Source organism: Bombyx mandarina, chromosome 01, assembly GCF_030267445.1.
Source record: "Bombyx mandarina strain Sakado chromosome 01, ASM3026744v2".
In the NCBI taxonomy this organism is placed as follows: Eukaryota; Metazoa; Arthropoda; class Insecta; order Lepidoptera; family Bombycidae; genus Bombyx; species Bombyx mandarina.
In genome coordinates, this window is record NC_143208.1 from 1,810,445 (window position 1) to 1,832,398 (window position 21,954).

A 21,954-nucleotide genomic window follows, 5' to 3' on the forward strand; every position below is an offset into this window, starting at 1 on the left:
ATTTTTAACTAACTGAAGACTAAAAGTGTGTTTCATTTGATCTTATTATATTAAACGTAAGTCTGTGATTGCAAATATTAGTTATTAATTTTATTGATTTCACTTTATAAATTAAAATGAAACTTACTAAACTAAACTTGTCTTTCTTTTAATTACAATCACTTTACAGGCCAAGCATCGAAACATATAAAATACGTTGACGTACTGTATCGAAAGTGACACTTCCGATAATTTCTTAATTTAAATGTACAATCTAAAATATCGTTCTATAATTTTGATGAAATAGTTCCCAAGTAAATAAACGGCCCGTTTTGATTGTTCACACTAATTGATTAACGTAGTATAGTATCGAAACTTAACATTTAACATCAAAAACTATGAAGAAATTTGGATAAATGACGTTTACATATAACTGCCAGTAAAAGTTTCCCATATATTTGAAATTATTTGCAGATAGGCTAATAAATGACAATTTGGTACACAAAATTAACTTCAAAGTGCTCTCCTGTAAAGTACCGTTTTTCAATTTCGATATTATACGTAGGGGCAGTCTATTGCTTTAGAAAAAAGAGATTAGTTGTGTATTGTCTATATACCTAGTCAGGTCATAAATTCTGTCACATGTTTAATGTAAAATAATTGAAACAAGTTTATTCATTATGTAACCATTCATAAACCAAAATGAACTTAACAAAACATAGATTCTTATGACACTAAAGTTTATTCAAAATGACCTCCGTGATTTTGAATACAGGCCTTCAATCTGCGCGGCCAGTCGTCAATCGCAGCACGAACGAGGTCCATGTCAATATCGGCGGCTGCCTTAATCAAGGATGTCTTGAGTGACTCCAAATTGGGATGAGACTTTGAGCACGCCTTTTCCTCCAAGTGTTGCCATATCTTGTAATCTAACGGATTCAAATCCGGACTGGAGGAGGGCCAGTCTTCGTGCCGGATGAAGTCGATTTCACGCGCCGCCAGCCAGTCCTGTGTGCTCTTCGCTCTATGAGCTGGCGCCGAATCTTGTTGAAATACCCCGTGCCTGTTATTGAACATGGTATGAGAAACAGGTTCCACAAGGTTCGTCAGGACTGTATTTTGATACCCAACTGCATTCGTTTTTACACTTTTCTCACAAAAATGTACCTCTGTTAAGCCCCAATAAGAAACTCCCAACCATACCATGAGCGAGGATGGAAAATGACCTCGTTGGACACGCGGAATACGGTTGCTCGCTTCTTCACTACTGTGTGCGTGCACCTTATCATTTTGTTTGTTGTAGCTCTCTTCTACGGTAAAAATTTTTTCATCCGAAAAAAGAATTTCCCGATATTTTTTTCCCGCGTACCGCTTCAACAAAGCGCGGCATCTCTTCAGTCTCAGGTCCATTAGACGAGCATTCAAACGATGTCCTGTTTTTCTTCGATATGCCCGAAGCCCTAAGTCTTCATTTAACACCCTTTTCACCGTGGTTCTGCTTAACCCCATCTGAAGGGCCAACAGTTTCTGCTTACGTTTGGGATTTCTTTGAATTCGCGCCTTCACAGCTTTTATCACTGCTGGAGTCCTAACAGACCGAGGGCGACCACTTCTTGACCTGTCATCTACACTAGAGTCTTCATTGTATCGTTTGATGGTACGATAAAAGAATATTTTGGTTATATTCAAATTTTTCAGTATGTTAAAAATTTGAATTGGCGCGTAACCGCAACGATGCAACGCAATAACTGCAACACGGTCTTCTTTAAGGGTCCACTCCATATTTAAAAATGAGTAAAATTCTAAAAGTATACGTTTTTATTTTCATGAACAATTCGAAATTCGAATTCAATAAACTTTTTTGTGGCCAGCATTCTAAAAGAAAAGTTTTTACTGTGTGACAATACTTATGACCTGACTAGGTATATTAGACTGAGTCGGCACACCCTCTGACTCGTGATCAATAAAATTATTTACATCTCATATAAATAACTATACAAAAGGCATCTAGGCTTTGTTTATTTTATTTTCTTATTAATTTGTAATTCAGCCGGCGAGTTCGGGCCCAGAGGAAGTTTGCACAAGGAGCTTACATCCCTCAGCTCAACCAGAGTACTGAACGTCGCCGGGACAATCAAAATAAAGAAGATCCACCACCCAGCTCTGTTGCTGTGGTACATAGCAGTGTCGTCAACACATCAGCTAGGTCGCTTTTAGATATTGTCTCATTCAATAGTAAGTCTTAATTAACAATAATAATAAATAAACAAAGAATCAATTTACGAATTAAATACTTTATAAATAAATAACTTCTTTTCTTTTTTCAGATGTGCATAGTCATGACCAACCGATCGTATTGCTTGAAAGACTGTCATCCCCTGTTATCCCCAGTACAAGCAAACCAGTTGTTAAAGAGAAATCTGTAGAAACAAACAATAATTTATTCAATGACACTTCAATTCCAAAGGAGCTAACAGTCAAACCACATAATATGACTTTGAGAGTCAATCATAAACGGAATGATGTCTTGATTGGAACCAAACGAAGTCCGTCTAGACCTCAACCAAATTTACTCCCGCCGCTAAGTCGTAGTCCTACACCCAGTGTCAGTACACTAGCAAGCTGCAGCCCTCTACGCGCTCGCTCACTCCAAACCAGTCGAAGTCAGCGTCACAGCTACATACCTCGAACTAGCTTTAGTCAACAACACAACAGTCGTCCTCGCCACTGTCGAAATCTAATACCCAAATGTAGTAGTATTTCTCAACCAATCCGAACACATTCCACTCGTAATATCCAACCCAATCATTGTGCTCAACCTAGCTGTAGCACGCAGGCCGCCCGCAGTGCCCGGCCACGCCGCAATATCCAGTCCAGCTGCAATAAAGAATCAAAAACAAAAACCCAAACTGTTCATAATAAGAGAAAAACGTCTTCGAAGAACTTCAAACCCCAGAAAAGGCGCCGCCTAGGGCACCTTCCTTCTTCAGATTTCAGTGTGGAAGATTGCAAACCACTTACGTACTTTGCTGCAAACGGTTCTGGAAACACGAGGCAGATTACTCAAGGTATTCCCTTAAACGATTCTAGTCATTTATTACATTTGTGTGTAAAATATCATTATTCAATTCATACAATTACTTCAGGGAACCAATCAATTTATGAATCTAAAACTATAAAAGTAAAGTATAAATAATAAATGAAATAACAATTTTAAGCATTGTAAGTGAAAGATATGTTGTGGAAGACCTTATAGTACAGTGAACTGATGACATAGTCAGGATGGCGAAGCAGACTTGGACGAGAATGGCGATCGCACATTATGGCATAAAAAACGGGGAGGCATATATCCTGCAGTGGTTACCAAGGGGCTGCAGATGAATGAATGAATAAGTTAAAAAAGTAGAAGTTGAGGAATTTCCCATGACTATCTAAGAGCATTCTCTTATTAAACAGCAATTTACTGTCTTTCAAGTCTTGAGAGATTAGTGTACCTTTCAAGTCTTAGTGCTGCTAGGCACTTGACTTCTTCCTCGTCAGATACTCTCCATCTACAGAGTTGCATCTCGTCATCGCCGCTCGCTTCCAAGGCAGCTTGGCACTTGACTACTGAAACTTATTTCATTTGTTGAATAATCCCGAGTAAAAAAGCTATTTGGAAAAAATCTACTATTTACTGTCCTAGTAGTGTTTGAGTTCTTGCTATTGCATAAGAACAGTTGGACTGGCAGCCCGTCTCTCTACAACTTTACAAGCAACTTTTGACCAAAATAGTGAGAGTTATATAAAATAGGTGTGCTGCTTTCATAATATATTACATAAAATTACTGTGAAAATCTAAGTGTATCTTAACGCTTCACAGATTCTAATGAACAAGAAGATGCGTGCCCTTCAAGTAAGTATCCTATCTATAATAACTAGAGGTCGGAGTAGGTAGATTGATTTTAGGTCATTGACGTCAAACGTAGAGGATAATATAAATATGCCACCAAAATACCGGAACTTCATATGTATTGTGATATTTGTTCCGGAATTTCGAAATTAGCATGAATCTGTGTTTAAGGTGAAAAACGCATTAATAATATTAATCTACTCTACCAGTGCTAGCTAATGGTGAAAGAAATCAATATTTACCTTTATATTTATATATTTATATACCTTGGAATAGTTACACCGTATTTTGTCCCTTTCTGTTGAATTAGAAATGACGCTTGTCAGTATGAGACAAAACTTAGACAGGGCTTTTTGTTACTTTATCTCATAAATATAGAAATTGTATCCGATGAGGATTAAAATTTTTTTTTTTCAGTTTAAAAAAATAATCATGGATAAAATGGCATGTCCATATTGTAATATCTTGACGCAATTATATAAAATCAATCTACCTACTCCGAACACTGATAATAACCTATTATTTTTTCAGTATTAAAAAGTTGCAAACTTTCTATTGAAACGATGATTATATTTTTATTTATTAAAGCTCTGTTTATGTAATAGAATTTACTCTTACAGGTCCATTATTACCATCACATCAAAAATTTAATAAAAAATCAGTCTTAACTGAGAACTGCAAGGTGTTGTGTTCTAATCAAAATGTGGAACTGAAAAGAACAGACAATGGTAAACCAGAAATACTAGTTCCCAAATTATTCAGAATACCAGAAATACCACACAATGAGCAAAATAACGATATTGTTTCTGATTCGGAACAAAACAAGGAAACAAGCATCGATACTAATCAAGAAACATTGGATAAAGTGGAAGTTGGGTCGAGTGCTTCCAGCCCCATGTTATGGTCTACACATTTTAAACTCAACCAAGCCGACTATATTCATGCCAACATCGTCGACTCGATATTGGCAAGACTCGATAGTCCTATTCCTGGAGAAACCAAAGAGGCTACAAATGTGGTTGAAAATGAAGGCTGCTCTACGCCTGAGGCCAATAACCATGATTATGTCGTTCAAGTTGAAATATCAGAAAACAAAGATGAGGACTTTAAAGACATTGAAGATAATTCATTAACTATTGAAGATCACAACATCAGCATTAATAGTCCTCCACGCGACCAAACTGACAAACCGAAGGAAACTGGCGAAATAAACGATAGCGAAGTGTTCGAAGATACTAATAATAAAGAAGACACATTACTTTGTGAAAGTGATGGTATCGAGAAACCTACAAACTCAGAAAATTATACGTCAACAACATGTGAACACACGTCCAATTTCCACACATGCGCACGGTGTTCAATATATGAAAGGTTGAACTCATTTTCAAGCAAACTAAAAACGGAGGTGGAGTCTATTTGCATTATTGAAGACGACGTGTATGAATTCGATGTTGTAAATGAAGAACCTACACAAGTTGTGGAACCATATAACTCCAAACAAAATAGATCTTCAACTTCCTCGGCAGTTGATACGAATAGTTTGGGTAGTGTTACGATTTCTGAAACTTCTGAAAATACACCAAGTTTAAATGACACTACACTGGAACAACAGAATACATTACTTCAGAACGTTTCGCACATAACTACGATGCCTCATGATACATCCACGAATGAATTACTCACGCCAGTATACGCTGAATCTCATACATCAACTGCGCCTGTTATATCTACGAGTGCCATCATTTCTTCACCACCACCAAAATGTGTGGTGTATTCTTCACCTATAGCATCTATTGCAACCACAAATGCTATGATGTCTATTTCTTCTACCGTAACTTGTCCCTCTATAGTCTTAGGACGAAGTGAGTCACACGTATCTACGATATCTTCCTCAATCAATGCACCAATTGGACAAACCATAATTGCTCTACCTATTATGTCAATTAGCTCGAAAATCCCCGTTATGGTTAATCAACCTAAAAATCCCGATTCTGGTCAATCTACTAAAATAAAAGGTAAGGGTAAATCTAGACGCCCCAAAAAACATATGCTGTCTGATTCAGTGAATGGAAATTCTCAATCAGCAACACTTACAGATATGAATTCATCCAAAAAACATTCGTCGTCCATTACAAGATCTACACCTTGTAAACCTAGTCCGATTGCACCTAAACCATCGATGCCTACCTTACTCGCTATGTCCAGGGGGACCGTTCCCTTATATTCAGTACCTGTGGCAGCCACTAAATATACAGCAACCACCCCACTGTTTGGAATTAATTTGGCTGCCATCACTGTTCCAATAACGTTACATAGCAGTACTGCATTTGGTCCACGTAGTACCTCAGATACTGCAAATGCTATTTTTACTGCATCTAATGAATTGATGAAGTCCACTGATGCATCCAGAACTTCCTCTGACGCTACAACAGTCACTAATATTAGGGCAACTAATGAATCAACAAAAATTACTACTCCCACAGCAACTTCCACTGTTAAAGATGTACTTTTATCACGTGCGGAACCCGTTGAAAATGTTATACTGGATAATGTTACGGCTCGGAATTCCGTCAAAGGAAAAGATTCGACCTCAATACAACTTGCAAATCCAATTGCAGTTCAACCCGCAGTGCCTACCACGATACAACCCGGACAACGTGATTCGCTGACCGAATGCTTATCCACTTTACAATTAATAGATAGAACCGTAGCACAACCTGTAGATGCAGCTACTGTAAATACTGAACACCTGACCATGGTAAAAGTCGCAGATTCCACCGCTGTACATCACACAAATCCAACTATCACGCAACATGCAGCTCCGAACACAGTACAACCTGCAAGTTCAACCACCGTACAAAGAGCTGACCCAACGGTAGTAAAACGTGCAGATATAATAGCCATAAAACCTACAAATACGAATATAGTACTACCTGCAAATTTGGCTGCTATACGAACCACTAAACGTACAACTGTACAAGCTGCGTACTTTGAACGAGTAGGACTTTTAGCACTCAAGCTGACAAGGCCTACACTTTCAATAGCATCAACGAATACTAAAGCCGTAGAATCCGCAGATCCGAAGCTCCAACAATCCGAAAATATACAGTCAATAAAAAAGTGTACTTCTGATCCTGTAGGATTTGAAACCGCCGTGACTATCAGTCAGGACTCTGTCAAATCTGCGCATTCAAGTAAGGTCCAGTGCTCAATTTCCAACTTGGGAACACCCGCCGAACCTAACCCAAGTAGTTCATCTGACCTTAACCAGGTAGAACCCGCAGCTCTTGATTTTGAACAACCTGCAGAATGTAACTTAGTAGCCGCCGTAAATTCTAGGCAGGTCAAACTCGCAGACCATAATTCAGGAACGCTCCCCAAACCTAATTTAATTGCACCTGCAGATCCTCCGATCGAACCTGTTGATCGTAATGGGTTACCACCAGCCGACCGTAATGTGCTACTCCCTGCAGTACCTGGTTTTGCAGCACCTGCAAATCCCAATTTAAGGGTGCCCGAGAATCCTTTATTGATAGAACCTGCTGCGGGCCCAGACTTAGGGCCTGCAAATGCTGAATTGCAAGGACCCGAAAGACCAAATAATGCTTTGTTATTTATAAACATGCCTCAAATGACAAATCACGCTATTAAACTTGTGAATAATAATGATGGCGAACGAATTTGGTCTGCTAGAGTGGTAGACAAGCAAAAAAAAAATGAACCTATTTTTGTGGACCTTACGTTAGATGACGATGATGTACCGATGGATAATTCTACAATAAATAGGGTTATGGAGCATGAAGAAATAAAATGTGAAGATGATGAACATGAGCAAAATGAGGTGTTACAGCATAATGCTAAAGCAGATGGCTTAATGAACAACGAATTACAAGTAGATGCCGAGGTAAGCAACAACCGTGAACAAAGAAAAGACGTCCAGAGTCGGTTAAACATCGTTCAAGAAGCAAACCCATCACAATGTCAATCTAAATTAAATGATCGTGTAAATCTTCTGTGTACGTCAAGTTTATCTGAAAATTTAAAAATTGCGTCTGTTAAATCTTCTGAACCTAAGTCTCGGAATGTAGCCATTGAACAAGTGGCAGCCAAACGCAATAAGTCAGTAGCAACCAGTATATCATTGGATGATATATGTGAATTACCTAAAGCAAAAGACGCAGCAACAAACACAACACCAGCACCAATGGATCGAAATATAAACAGCCCTACAACTTATTCTTCAGTTCCAAGAACTCGTGAATACATGAGTACCTCTCGTGATTACCTTTTCTTTGATGGCGAACCTATTCCAAGTACTTCGCGTGATTACTCGAGCCAGAATGGTGAATCTAACGCCTCTAGGGGTTGCTTTAACTTCAACGGTGAACAGATGCCGAGTAACACTAGAACTTACTTCAGCTTGAATGGTGAACAAATACAAAATACCTCTCGAGGCTATTTTAGTCTGAATGGTGAATCGACGTCAAATAACTCTCGAGGCCGCTTCTTCTTAAATGGTGAAACTATGTCGAGTTCCTCTTGCGGTTATACTAGGGAATATGGTGAAGCTATATCGAATACCTGTCGCAGTTATATGAGCGTGAACGGTGAACCGATACCAAGTACTTCTCGCAGTCATATTGGGACAAAAGGAGAAACCCTATCGAGTACTTTTCGGGCTAACATTGGGATAAACAGGGAACCTCTACCGAGTACTTCTCGCGGTCACAATAACATAAAAGAGGAACCACTGCCGGCTACTTCTCGTGGTCACATTGGAACAAACGCAGAAACGCCACCGAGTACTTCTCGGGGTCAAATTGAGATAAACAGGGTACTGCTACCGAGTACTTCTCGCGCTCATATTGGGATAAACGGTGAACCGCTACCAAGTACTTCAGGCAGTCACAATAGGATAAACGAGGAACTGTTACCGACTACTTCTCGCGGTCACATGGGCATAAACGGTGAACCGCTGCCAAGTACTTCTCGCTGTTGTATTGGTGAACCGTTGCTGAATACATCTCGTAGTTACTTGGTTGTGAATGGTCCATCAGTAAGTGCAAGAAGCTCCCGCGATTATCCGTGTGAACCCGTTCTAACCATTTCTCATGATCGAAGCAATGATAACAGAAAATCAAAGCAAATGATTTCTCGTGACCAAAGCTGTGAATGTACAGAATCTGCACCGAAAACTGTTCAAGATCAAAGTTGCGAAGATACAGAATCTACAATAAGAGCTTTTCTAATTAGGGAATCAAACTTAATGAGTTCTAGTGATGAGAGTTCGGAAGACGTACGTTCTACACCAAACAACTCTCTTGATCTAAATCACGGTAATAAACAGTCAAAGGAAAAGTTTTCTCGTATTCAAAACCACGAAACTACAGAATTCAGGACAAGTGCTTGTCGCCATGAAATAGGTGACGGTAAAACATTGAGACGAAGAACTTCTCGTCACAAAAGCGACGAAAAAAGACCAAGTCCTTATTCTAAACAAAATGGTGAAAAAAGAGGGCTGGTGCCAAATACATATCGTAATCAAAGTGGCGAGAACAGAATACCTCTCCTAAGTACTGATAAACGAAGCAATGAGAACGATACACTGATGTCGAGTACTTTTTGTGATCAATGCTGCGATATCGGAAATTCGAAACATGGGAACTCTCATATTGAAATAGACAAAAATAAAAAATCCACAATAAGAACTTGTCGTGACCACAGCGGGGAGAAAAGAGTACCGATAACAAGTAATCAAATCGGAGAGAGTAAATCATTTCTGCCCAGCACTTGTGAGCGATCCCATGAGAATAGAAAATCAACTCAAATAAAGTCTCGTGATGAAATCGACGACAGTACAACATTCACGTCTTGTGATCGTTGCGGCGAAACCAGGAAAAATAATCCAAAAACATCATGTGATAAAAGCTATGAAAACACAGAATCAACAACAAGCCTAACTAATGATCGAAGCGGCGAGAAAACAGTACCAATGCCAAGCAATTATAAACAAAATGCCGAGAGTAGATCACACTTGCCAAGTACTTCTTGTGATCAGTGCCGCCAAAACAGAAAATCAAAACGAAGTAGCTCTGGAGTTGAAAGCACAGAAAATACAGAATCCACGTCAAGTACATTTAGTAATCAGAGCGAAGACATAGAAATCCCTAGTAATTCGCGCAATCAAAGTGATATGGCTACCGTGCTAAAACCTAATGATTCCTGTGATCAATGCAGGCACACATGTAACCGTAATAGGAAGTCAAATCAAACAAACTCTAGTGATGAAAATTCTGAAAATACAGAATCCATACTAATCGCGCTTCGTGATCAAACCGGCGAAAGCAGGAAATCGAAACGGACATCTCGTGATAAAAGTTGCGAATACACTGAATCCGACCGCGATATTAATCGCGAACCAAACGGGGAGAACGCAAAACGAAAACAAATATGTTATCGTAATGAGAGCACTGACAACACAGAACTCACATCAAGTGTCACTCGTGATTGCAGCGGCGATTTAAAAAAATCAAATCGAAATAGTTTACGGGTCGTACGCGGCGAAATTGGAGCACCCACTTCAAATACTCGCGATCAAAGTGACTCTAATAAGAAGTCAGATCGCAGGTTTTCTGGCGACCAGAGTGGTGAGAACATAGTACGAACGCCGAGTACGTCCTGTGCTCACGGTGGTGAAGATTGTGTGTCAACACCAAGTACATCTAGACATCAAAGCGATGAGGATACGGAAACTGTGCCCAGTACTGTTGTTATCCAAACTGATGAAAATATAGAAAAAGTACAAAGTGATCAAGCAGTTCAACTCAACAACAGACCCGCCACTCTACTTAGCTTTCCGAGGGGCATCGAAAGAGCGAAAATCGTAGATGCTCCTATATACTATCCTACACTAGAAGAATTTAAAGTAAGTCCTTTCATATTATAATTTATTTGTTTACTTACAGTTTGTATGTTGGAAGTTTTGAGATTAATGTCTGGATATCTAAAAACTCCGTCTTTAATGAAAGTAATATATATATTTTATATTGATACTAGTAACACGCATCGCCTTGGCTCTAGCTCAGTTACTTTTTTACTTGTGTTATTTTATTCTGCGACATCTAAAGTAATCTATCATTTCAATTACCTATAGTCCACGACACATCTATTTACTTAAGCTAAGTAAGTAAGGGTAAATATATGAAAATAATTAAGAGTAAATTAACCATAGATACAGCCCACTGAGTTTCTCGCCGGATCTTGTCAGTGGGTTGCGTTTCTGATCCGGTGGTAGATTCTGTGAAGGACTGCTCTTGCTAGGTCCAGACTTAGAAACACTTCGGCTTGAGCTCCGAGAGCTCAACAGGCTAGAGTAAAGCTGAAATGGCCTCCCACGGCTATCAGCATAGGTATAAAAGACAAAAAAAAGTGTAAAAATTGATTTTGCTTCGTATCCATTTTGATTAATGATTACAGGATCCAATTACATATTTCGAGAAGATCATGGCGACAGCTTCGAAGTACGGGCTTTGTAAAGTGGTCGCTCCTGAGGGATTCAAGCCTTCGTGCAACACGAGCGACGACATCAGGTTTAAAGTATCAAACCAGTACATAGCGCGTATGTACAGTCGATGGGGACCAGCGCAGCGAGAGATGTGCGCGATCAAAGCGTACTCGGCCTTACAAAGCGTTCCCTTCACGAGAGCACCTTTGGTTAGTACGAATCTAACTTTTTATTTATTTTTAGATGCTTAGATGAGTGGACGAGCTCACAGCCTACCTGGTGTTAAGTGGTTACTGGAGCCCATAGACATCTACAACGTAAATGCGCCACCCATCTTGAGATATAAGTTCTAAGGTCTCACGTATAGATACAACGGCTGCCTAACCCTTCAAACCGAAATGCATTACTGCTTCACGGCAGAAATAGGCAGGGTGGTGGTACCTACCCACGCGGACACACTTACTGGTACCTATTTCTACCATAGCGGATAGATAACGGTATAAGTCAAGTATTACTCAAAAAAAAACAAAAAAAATATAGTATAATAATAAAAAAAGTAATGAAGTCAAAGTGTAAAAGCAATAACACACGATACCTATATTCATTTTCAATGCAAAAGTTCAAAATGGTATGTTTAGTGTTAAACACACTGTTCATTGGTTGAAATAATAAACTTAGTAAACTAGGTTTTATATTCATATCATCATAAAAGTAAAATTTATATATACTAGTGGTCCCGCAGTAGTTAAAATTCGACTAGTATTAATTAATAAAACATAATGAATTGAAGTTATAAATTTGAACATTATTATGGTTCTATTGTCAAAGATTTTATATTTCTATAATCATAGATTTCGCCAAGACACTATAGATTAGTATAGACTATAGACAAATGTGTATAATGTTTTTTTTAATTGATCTAATATATATTTTATGCATTAATTTAAAAACAAATAACTTTTTGCACTCCTCTATATTCTCTATAAGTGTTGGTAATTTCATACTCCTCCGTCCGCGCAATTTTCGTAAAAAGGGGTTAACAAAACAAAGTTTTTGCATCATGTATTAATCTATACTTCTATACTAATACATAAATCTGCAGTGGTTTTTACGGATGCTCCGTTATAACTACTGAACCATGCATCCGGTTGACTTGAAACTTGGTATCCATGTAGAAAATATATGTAGGTACTTAATGGTTAGGCAGTTGCGGGGGCGTTAATGATGAGATTTTTTCTGGGGGTGAGAAATAATAATGTTAATTTTAAATGCCCAGCGAAGCGGACGGTTACAGCTAATTATATATAGATATTTTTGTTGACATGTAGCTGAATTGTATGGAGCTCGACCTTGCTAAGTTGTATCACTTAGTGCAATTCAACGGGGGTCTTAAAAAAGTTATCGAAAAGAAACGTTGGATCCGCGTCGCCGAGCAGATGCGTTATTGCAAGAACCCGCAGCAAGTGAAGAAACTCGATATAATCTACGTTAAATATTTACTGCCTTATCACACGCTATCGCACCGTGAGTATTTAACTTGAAAATATCCAGAAAAAACGACGCCAGGAAAATAACGCAATTAATTATCCTTTTCTTTTTTATAGCCTTTATAGTTGGACGAGCTCACGGCCTACCTGGTGTTAAGTGGCAACCGGAGCCCATAGAAATCTACAACGTAAATGCCGCCACCCATCTCGAGACAAAGTTCTAAGGTCTCAGTTTTTACAGTACTACAGCTGCTCTACCTTTCAAACCGAAAAGCATTACTGCTTCACGGCAGAAATAAATAAATAATAAATATTTATGTTAAATTAATGTTCGTAATGAAACATGGGAATCATTAAATTTCCATCATTAAGTTTCAAGAGATCTTTTTTGCCACTCACCATCCGGCTATGGAATGAGCTCCCCTCCACGGCGTTTCCCGAGCGCTATGACATGTCCTTTTTCAAACGAGGCTTGTGGAGAGTATTAAGCGGTAGGCAGCAGCTTGGCTCTGCCCTTGGCATTGCTGAAGTCCATGGGCGACGGTAACCACTCACCATCAGGTGGGCCGTATGCTCGTCTGCCTACAAAGGCAATAAAAAAAAATTCATAATAAAATTGGGTGATATGTAATTTTTTTTTTTAATTCCTTAAGAAATAATCTTGGAAACTTTGGTGATTGGTGTAATTTTCAACAATAAAAAATATTAATAATAGTTTATAACGTCACGGTCATTGAAGTACTTATATATTCTTTCTCCTACACATACTTATACCTACCTACCTATCTATCTCCTAATTAAGTACTGCGTCATTTTCAAACGAAATTTAAATGAAAATATATGTGTCAAAATAGATGTACAAGAGATTACAAGGGATTCATATCTTGTTAGAATATTGAGTAAAACTCGAGATAATATCACAGAACGAATAACTTTCATTAATAATTAAAACGATGACGCTCGAGTGGATTCCAGTCTCAACCAACACACACACACACACACACACACACACACACACACACACACACACACACACACACACGCACACACACGCACACACACACACACACACACACACACACACACGCACACGCACACAGTAGGGTAAAAAATCGGTAACATAATTTAACGCACTCACATGACAACTAATAGTAATATTTTTTTTTGTTAAAACCTATTATTATGTACAGAGGAACGTCACGATATGCTCAGTCAAGTGGAACGGTGCTGGTTAAAGAAGAATCAAAGGATGCTGGACAGGGCTTTTAACCCGCTGCACCGGCAAAAGCGACTGCTGGGCGAGTCCGACTCGTCGACCGATGACGAAGACGACGACTACAATGTGTCCTCCGCTCTCCAAGAGGCCGAGGACTGCGTCGTGCTCGGGAGGAACATGAACCTCGCCATGTTTAAACAGGTCAGTTTCGTTTTGACGTGACAACGTCTTATAATTCGACGGAGCCGGCTGCACGCACGAAAAAACATGACTCATTGAGGCGTTCCATTTAAGGCTTGAAGTGCAAGCGAGAGCGCGCTACGAGCGACAAAGAGGCACAATCGGCCTCCGCATTCGGCAGTGTTCGACATCTGTCTCTCTCCTACTTGAGTGAGCGATGCATCCGCGTGGACAGCTGCTATACAATAATACATTTACATGTTTTCGTCAAGTATGAAGTTCAGTGAAAAGTGAATGTGGTATCAATTGTTTATAGCAACGATAATTGCGATAATTGAAAAATGAAACCATTCCATCAGTATTTTCTTATGACGTTGTCACGTTCAACTATCGTCAGTAAACCGACTTTACAGACAACCGATTTTTTTTAACCACAATTAATGTCGGCTGTCCGAATGAGAGTCAAAATTCTATCTAAATTCCACTATAACGTGAGGCAACCCTAACGACTGTAAGTAGTCGCTGTTGCCAACTTTTTGGCGGGAACGCGAGGAGTGAAGTCGTGTGATTTGTTTTATTTTTTCTATTTACATTCTTCAGGTTTAAATGGGAAAGTCTGTGAAAGTGCAGAAATGTGGGAAAATCAAACAAAACCGCTGGACGTAACTTCTCGGGATCCTCCAAAGAGTCCACTGAAAAAATCTCAGTAAATTACCACCATTTTACTGAGATTATATTTCATCCCATATCATTTCATCTCATTTCATTAAATTTCATCTCAGTTGATTATTGTCTTAAATTAATCATTTTCATTTCAGTCCATATTATCATTTTTCATGAAAATAAGAATTAAAATTAAAATAAGACGTGACTTAAAGGTCTAAGTTACTAGGTCATAAAATCCCTTAAAAAAATAAAGTTGCTGCTACCCAATGCATCTATGCATACAGCCAGCCTCTTACTTACCGTAAACAGATTTATCGGATCGGTTATTATGTGAACGTTTAATATTCTCCTTAAAGCAGGCTGCGCGTCAAAACTATAAAAAAACAGGCAATTACAAAAAACGAACAAAACCTTTACAAGCAAATCTTTAATTCGTCGCTGTTTTAATTAAATATTTGATACTATATTTAATACTTAAGACACGGGTTCCGCCTAAATCTAAGCGGTGACTGAAGGATTTTCACGCGGACCAGACACACCGGTGTGGATGTGGTCAGCATGTACTCGTGTAGTCTTCTGCACACCCTGTTAAATAAGCACTGCTGTCCAATAATAGACGGGATAGGATACCAAGCACGGCATCAAATAATTCAAATACCGACATTATTTGTTTTGCCCATATTGCCATTTACCAGAAATTTCCTGTACCCTGATGCACTTTGGTCAATAATACGTGTACTAAATTATGAGAATCGCCTCATCATGGCCGCCGCGACGACTGCTCGGCCCGTGCATGAAACAGTCATCGTCAACACCCATACGTCATTTCGGATCCTCCCGATCCACTAACGGTTCTTTTAGGTACCTCAAGCACCGGTCACCATCCTCGCCGAACCCGTCGCCGCCTGTGACGAAGGGCTCGGCGAGTAAACTAACCCATAGATACAGCCCACTGAGTTTTTCGCCGGATCTTCTCAGCGGGTCCCCATTCCGATTCCGTAGTAGATTCTGCGAACCAGTTGCTCTTGAGTTGTTAGGTCTTCTTTGAAGGCGCTCGGGCAGCTGTTAGCAAATGCCATCCCTCCTGGCTGAGCCCATGCTTGCCCACATATCAACCGGAATGGCATGTGGGCTACCAGTAATCCTTCCATCTTAAAAAATTGTATACTTAGTCTGGCCATAAATACTGTTACAATTAAAAATAAACGAAATATTACATTTGAATTTGGAATCTGTCATTTTTATATGATTGCTCATTTTGGCGCCAATACATTGTACAATATTTTGCGATATTAAAATGGAGTGGGGTGATAAAGAGAACCGAATCGCTGTGATTGCATTACACAAAGTAGGTATGGAGCCAAATGCAATTTTTAAAACTCTCCATACGCTTGGTATTAATAAAATGTTTGTGTACCGGGCTATTAATAGGTGCAATGAGACCTCCTCTGTTTGTGACCGAAAAAGATCAGGCCGTCCACGTAGTGTTAGTACGAAAAAGGTGGTTAAAGCAGTAAGGGAAAGAATTCGAAGAAATCCTGTCCGAAAGCAAAAGATTTTATCTCGGGAGATGAAGATAGCATCTAAAACCATGTCGCGTATTTTAAAAGATGACTAAGGACTTGCAGCCTATAAGAGACGTACTGGTCATTTCTTATCGGATGAGAATTTTTTTACAATGGAGCAACATTTTAACAAACAAAATGACCGTATTTATGCTCAAAGCTCTAAGGAAGCTTCCCAATTAGTCGACAGAGTGCATAGTGGGCACTATCCGACTTCAGTGATGGTTTGGTGGGGTATTAGCTATGAAGGAGTGACTGAGCCATATTTTTGTGAAAAAGGTATCAAAACATCGGCACAAGTGTATCAAGATACCATTCTTGAGAAGGTAGTGAAATCCCCTAACAACACCGTGTTCAATAATCAAGAATGGTCCTTCCAGCAAGACTCGGCGCCAGGTCATAAACCTCGGTCTACGCAGTCTTGGTTGGAAACGAACGTTTCGGACTTTATCAGAGCTGAAGACTGGCCGTCGTCTAGTCCCGATCTTAATCCGCTGGATTATGATTTATGGTCAGTTTTAGAGAGTACGGCTTGTTCTAAACGCCATGATCATTTGGAGTCCCTAAAACAATCCGTACGATTGGCAGTGAAAAATTTTCCCATGGAAAGAGTACGTGCTTCTATTGATAACTGGCCTCAACCTTTAAAGGACTGTATTGCAGCCAATGGAGACCACTTCGAATAAGCTTTTTATACTTTAAATTGTTTTATATTTATGTATTAAACTAACACACTGTAAAAGTAATAAATGTTATTTTCAATAGAATTTTTTTTCCTTTGTCTCAGTATTTATGGCAAGACTAGGTATAGTATGCTGTGCCACTATAGGGTTGGCACGTTTGTTGGTGTGTTGTGCAATTGTAAGATTTTTCAATATGAATAAACAGAGAAGGAATAAGAGAATTTCGTAATCGTAGTTCCGCTAGAGGAATGCGGGAAGTTTATTGTACAAAAGGCTTTCAAATTACCTACACATTTGTTATGAAAACGTGCTTATAACGTAATTATACTGAGACCTTAGAACTCATATCTCAAGGTGGGTGGCGCATTTACGTTATAGATGTGGGCCACCACCAGGTGGGCTGTGAGGTCCAACCATCTAAGCAATAAAAAAATATATTTGTAACTAGCTGCATTGAGGTGCCTAGCCATCATCGCTCCACGTTTCGTATGTTTTTGTTTAAGTTTCAATTTTTGGAAACGAACTTAGATCGCTGCTAACATAATGGAGCTTCACTTCCCCCCCAACGGAGACCCTCCCACGCTCGAGAACGTCGAGAGGGACTACTGGCGGGTGGTGTTGCTCGGCACGGACCACGTGTGCGTCAACTCGGCCTCCATCGACACCGGCAACGATGGTTATGGCTTCAGCAAGAACAAGAACGACGCCTTCGGGAAGCACCCCTGGAATTTAAAGGTGACACAAATGTTTTGAGGAGAGATTCCTCGGGCCTCGTCTCGTTCCGAATACGTTAGCTCCATATCGGAATATCGTAAGTAACATTTAAAGGCTCTGTCAAACAGAACGCGTACTTAGCGCTGCGTTTTAACGTCGCGCTCTTTTCATGTCACACCAATTGACTAGATGAGTCCAACGCTCCTTGACGCAACGCATTCGCCAAATCATAGTGCCTTTCGATAGCAGTGTGAAAATTTAAAAGTATTAATATGTCGAGTGATTCAGATGTGGCCATGTATAATCATGGGTATTTTCTAACAAATTCTATCAATTTTTCGGGCACTATCCAGTATTATAATACACATTCACTCGGATGCTAAAATAATTTTTTTTAAAAATTACAACCCCTGACGTCAAAGTGTCCTAACGCCGCGACTGAGCGTTGCGTATCCCTTGTATCCCTTTTTACGAAAATTGCACTTACGGAGGAGTATGAAACTTTCCACACTTTTAGAGAATATAGAGAAGAAGTGCACAATGCTATTTTTTTTTTAAATAATGCATAAAATATACATTAAATCAATAAAGAAAACATTACACACACTACATACCATGTATTTAGTCGAATTTCGACTACTGCGGGACCTCTAGTTACCATAGTAGTACATTACATCTCGGCGTCGTAGCGCGCCGTCAGCTTCACGCTCTGACGCGCGCTAACTACGCGTTCTGTTTGACGAAGCCTATCGCGTCTAGCGAACGCTAACAATAATTGTCCGATGCGAATGTTTCATAACAGTACTACTATGTTAAAACTTTGCGTGATTGAAAGACGGATTTTCGATTTTTTAATTTCGTTTTTATTGTGTACTATTTACGATTTTACGTTTTACGAATATTTCAAATTATTTGTAATCACGAATAAATAACCGAAAAACTATTATATATAGTTGTTTTTTTTCTGTGTATTTGTACTTAGATGCTGAGTCAAAATCCTGGAAACGTCCTACGGTCTCTGGGCTCTGTGTTAGGCGTTACTGTGCCAACTCTGCACCTCGGGATGGTCTTCTCGACGAGCTGCTGGCACCGTGACCCTCATGGTCTACCCTGGGTGGAGTACATGCACACCGGGCCTGGCAAGATATGGTAAGCAAATGTTATTATTGAAGACTGACTAACCCGGCAGACTTCGTAGTGCCTCAATCGATAAATAAAAGACCTAAATTTTTGTATGCAATAAACTTCAACAAACAAAAAAATCCGTCCGACGGGGGACACATCAAAGGGAAAACAAAATTGTTATTTTTATTTAATTCCGAGTATTTCCATATTTATCTACCTTTTAAACCTTCTCTGGACTTCCACAAATAATTCAAAACCAAAATTAGCCAAATATATCCAGCCGTTTTCGAGTTTTAGCGAGACTAACGAACAACAATTCATTTTTATTATTATTGAAGATAATCTAGAATACTAGTCTTAATTAACTACAGTAAAAACTCCTTAAACGCGCATTCACTATTCGCGGATCTAATTGATACATCGACATTGATAAAAATGATTCCATCAATATGTGTATATATCCAACCGAATACCCTTTGTAAACGCGCTAATCCATATTCGTGTTTTCTCTCCCAAATAAGGAGCTTTTACTGTACTATAATAGTTATAGTTATAGTTTTAATTATAAACTAATTTATTTAGAGCAGCGTAAAATGAAACAGAAATGTTCTGTTGTAACTCTTATATGTACGCCGTTGACTGATACATGTTTAATTGTAGTAATAACAACTAAATAATAAGAGTGGCCACTGAGTTTCTCGCCGGATCTTCTCAGTGGGTTGCGTTTCGGATACGGTGTTAGATTCTGCGAAGCACTGCTCTTGCAAGGGTCAGTGTTAGAAAAATCGTCAGGTTTGAGTCCCGCGAGCTCACCTACTCGTTAGAGTTACGCTGACATAGCCTCTCAAGGCCATCAGCTTAGGTAGGAAAAAAAAGTCGGTTTACTGACGATAGTTGAACGTGACAACGTCATAAGAAAATACTGATGGAATGGTTTCATTTTTCAATTATCGCAATTATCGTTGCTATAAACAATTGATACCACATTCACTTTTCACTGAACTTCATACTTGACGAAAACATGTAAATGTATTATTGTATAGTAGCTGTCCACGCGGATGCATCGCTCACTCAAGTAGGAGAGAGACAGATGTCGAACACTGCCGAACGCGGAGGCCGATTGTGCCTCTTTGTCGCTCGTAGCGCGCTCTCGCTTTCACTTCAAGCCTTAAATGGAACGCCTCAATGAGTCATGTTTTTTCGTGCGTGCAGCCGGCTCCGTCGAATTATAAGACGTTGTCACGTCAAAAAGGAGATGTGTTAATTTGTCTGTCCGTCTGTGCTCCAAACAATAGCAGTTTTTCACTAAAGCCATATAATTGTTAATGATCTTTATTGTTGCACTCACGGAACAGGTACGGGATACCGAACGATCAGAGCGACAATTTTCGTAAGGCGGTCGAAACCCTGTGCCCCACCTCGTGCCAGAACAAATCCATATGGCTCCCGTCGGACATAGCCATGATCCCGCCCAGCCTGCTGCGAGAGCACAACGTGTCCTTATCCAGGGTCGTCCAGAACCCGGGAGAGTTCATCATAGTGTTCCCGAAGGCCTACTCTTGCTCCATAGCAACTGGCTTCACGATATCAGAGAGTGTTTACTTTGCAACCAATTCTTGGTTAGAAACCGTACACCATGTTTTCCAGGTACATAATTTTCATTTTCATTTTAACGAAATATAATTTTCACAATTACCTGCTCACGAGCACCAATTAAAAGATAAGTTCATTTCAATTAAACTAATATTGTTCATACTGACTCAGAGTCGTGGATTCGATTCCCAACTTGGTTATACATTCATGTAACGAACAATTTTGCTCTTTGTCTGGCTATTTTGTATGTATGAAAAATTCTATAAAACAGACCGATTCCCGTACTACCGGGAATCCTAGTTTGGGACCAGATGTGATTTGTCTCAGAGTATTATTATACTATGTTAAACACGGGTCAGGATAAATGCATCGCGCTACATCTACACATATTGTGACTACTGCTACTACTACTACTACTGCTGCTGCTGCTGCTGCTGTTGCTGTTGCTGCTGTTGCTGTTGCTACTATTACTACTACTACTACTACTACTACTACTACTACTACCACCACCACCACTACTACTACCACTACCACTACCACCACCACCACCACCACTATTACTACCATTACTACTACTACTACTACTACTACTACTACTACTACTACTACTACGACTACTACTACTACTACTACGACTACTACTACTACTACTGCTATTACTACTATTACTATTACTTCTATCACTTAAGAGGTGTAACGTCTTGCAGGAGCTGCGGGAGAGCTGCGAGCCGACCATGTTCTCTCTGGAGCAGCTGTTGGTCAGCATCGCGAAGGACAGCCGCTCCTCTCTCAGGATCTTGCAACGCGTGTACTCGAACCTGAGCCCGATCGTTCGAGACGAGCTCGAGTATCGCAACGCCTTGTTGATGAGGGGCGTCAAACTTGCCGAAGACGATGTACGCATATAAATATATTACCTATATACATTTTCATTTACATAATTCGAAATGCCGGCACGTCACACATAGGGAATTTGTGTATTTGCTTTCTTCGCGAAATGCACACACGTGGGCTGTGAGCTCGTCCACCCATCTAAGCAAAAAAACACTCAAGGAAAAAATACGAATATTGAAATCATTAATACAGCATCAGATGACTTTTAATTAAATTGATAATTTTTGTTAATTATTAATTCGATAATTCAAATTATTTCTCCAAATATGATGTAGGCGTTTCCAATGCTTATACAAAGTTTCATTTTGGTTACCAGAGCCCGGCCCGTAATCAGAATCGCAGGCGGCGGGCGGGCGCTTGGAACGTACGTGAACAGGACGAGTGCGAGATATGTAGGACCACCCTTTACTTCTCAAAGGTACGTATACAAACGAATTTATATAACATATCCTGCAC

The 21,954-nt window shown here is 39.5% G+C and overlaps 1 protein-coding gene across 3 annotated transcripts in view; it reads left to right on the plus strand.

Annotated features, from left to right (window-relative positions):
* Jarid2 (Jumonji, AT rich interactive domain 2) overlaps positions 1-21,954 on the plus strand; it is a 38,130-nt gene that overhangs the window by 11,608 nt on the left and 4,568 nt on the right. For 2 of the 3 annotated variants that reach the window (XM_028180104.2, XM_089740360.1), the window contains 12 exons: positions 2,030-2,214; positions 2,307-3,047; positions 3,842-3,874; positions 4,492-10,796; positions 11,348-11,584; positions 12,704-12,899; positions 14,053-14,279; positions 17,701-17,907; positions 18,869-19,035; positions 20,367-20,658; positions 21,312-21,500; positions 21,815-21,916. In XM_028180104.2, the coding sequence (XP_028035905.2) occupies positions 2,030-2,214; positions 2,307-3,047; positions 3,842-3,874; positions 4,492-10,796; positions 11,348-11,584; positions 12,704-12,899; positions 14,053-14,279; positions 17,701-17,907; positions 18,869-19,035; positions 20,367-20,658; positions 21,312-21,500; positions 21,815-21,916 (8,881 nt within the window). Of the gene's footprint in view, positions 1-2,029; positions 2,215-2,306; positions 3,048-3,841; positions 3,875-4,491; positions 10,797-11,347; positions 11,585-12,703; positions 12,900-14,052; positions 14,280-17,700; positions 17,984-18,868; positions 19,036-20,366; positions 20,659-21,311; positions 21,501-21,814; positions 21,917-21,954 lie in introns of those variants that run through there. The other variant, XR_016325802.1, reaches the window with a different exon arrangement.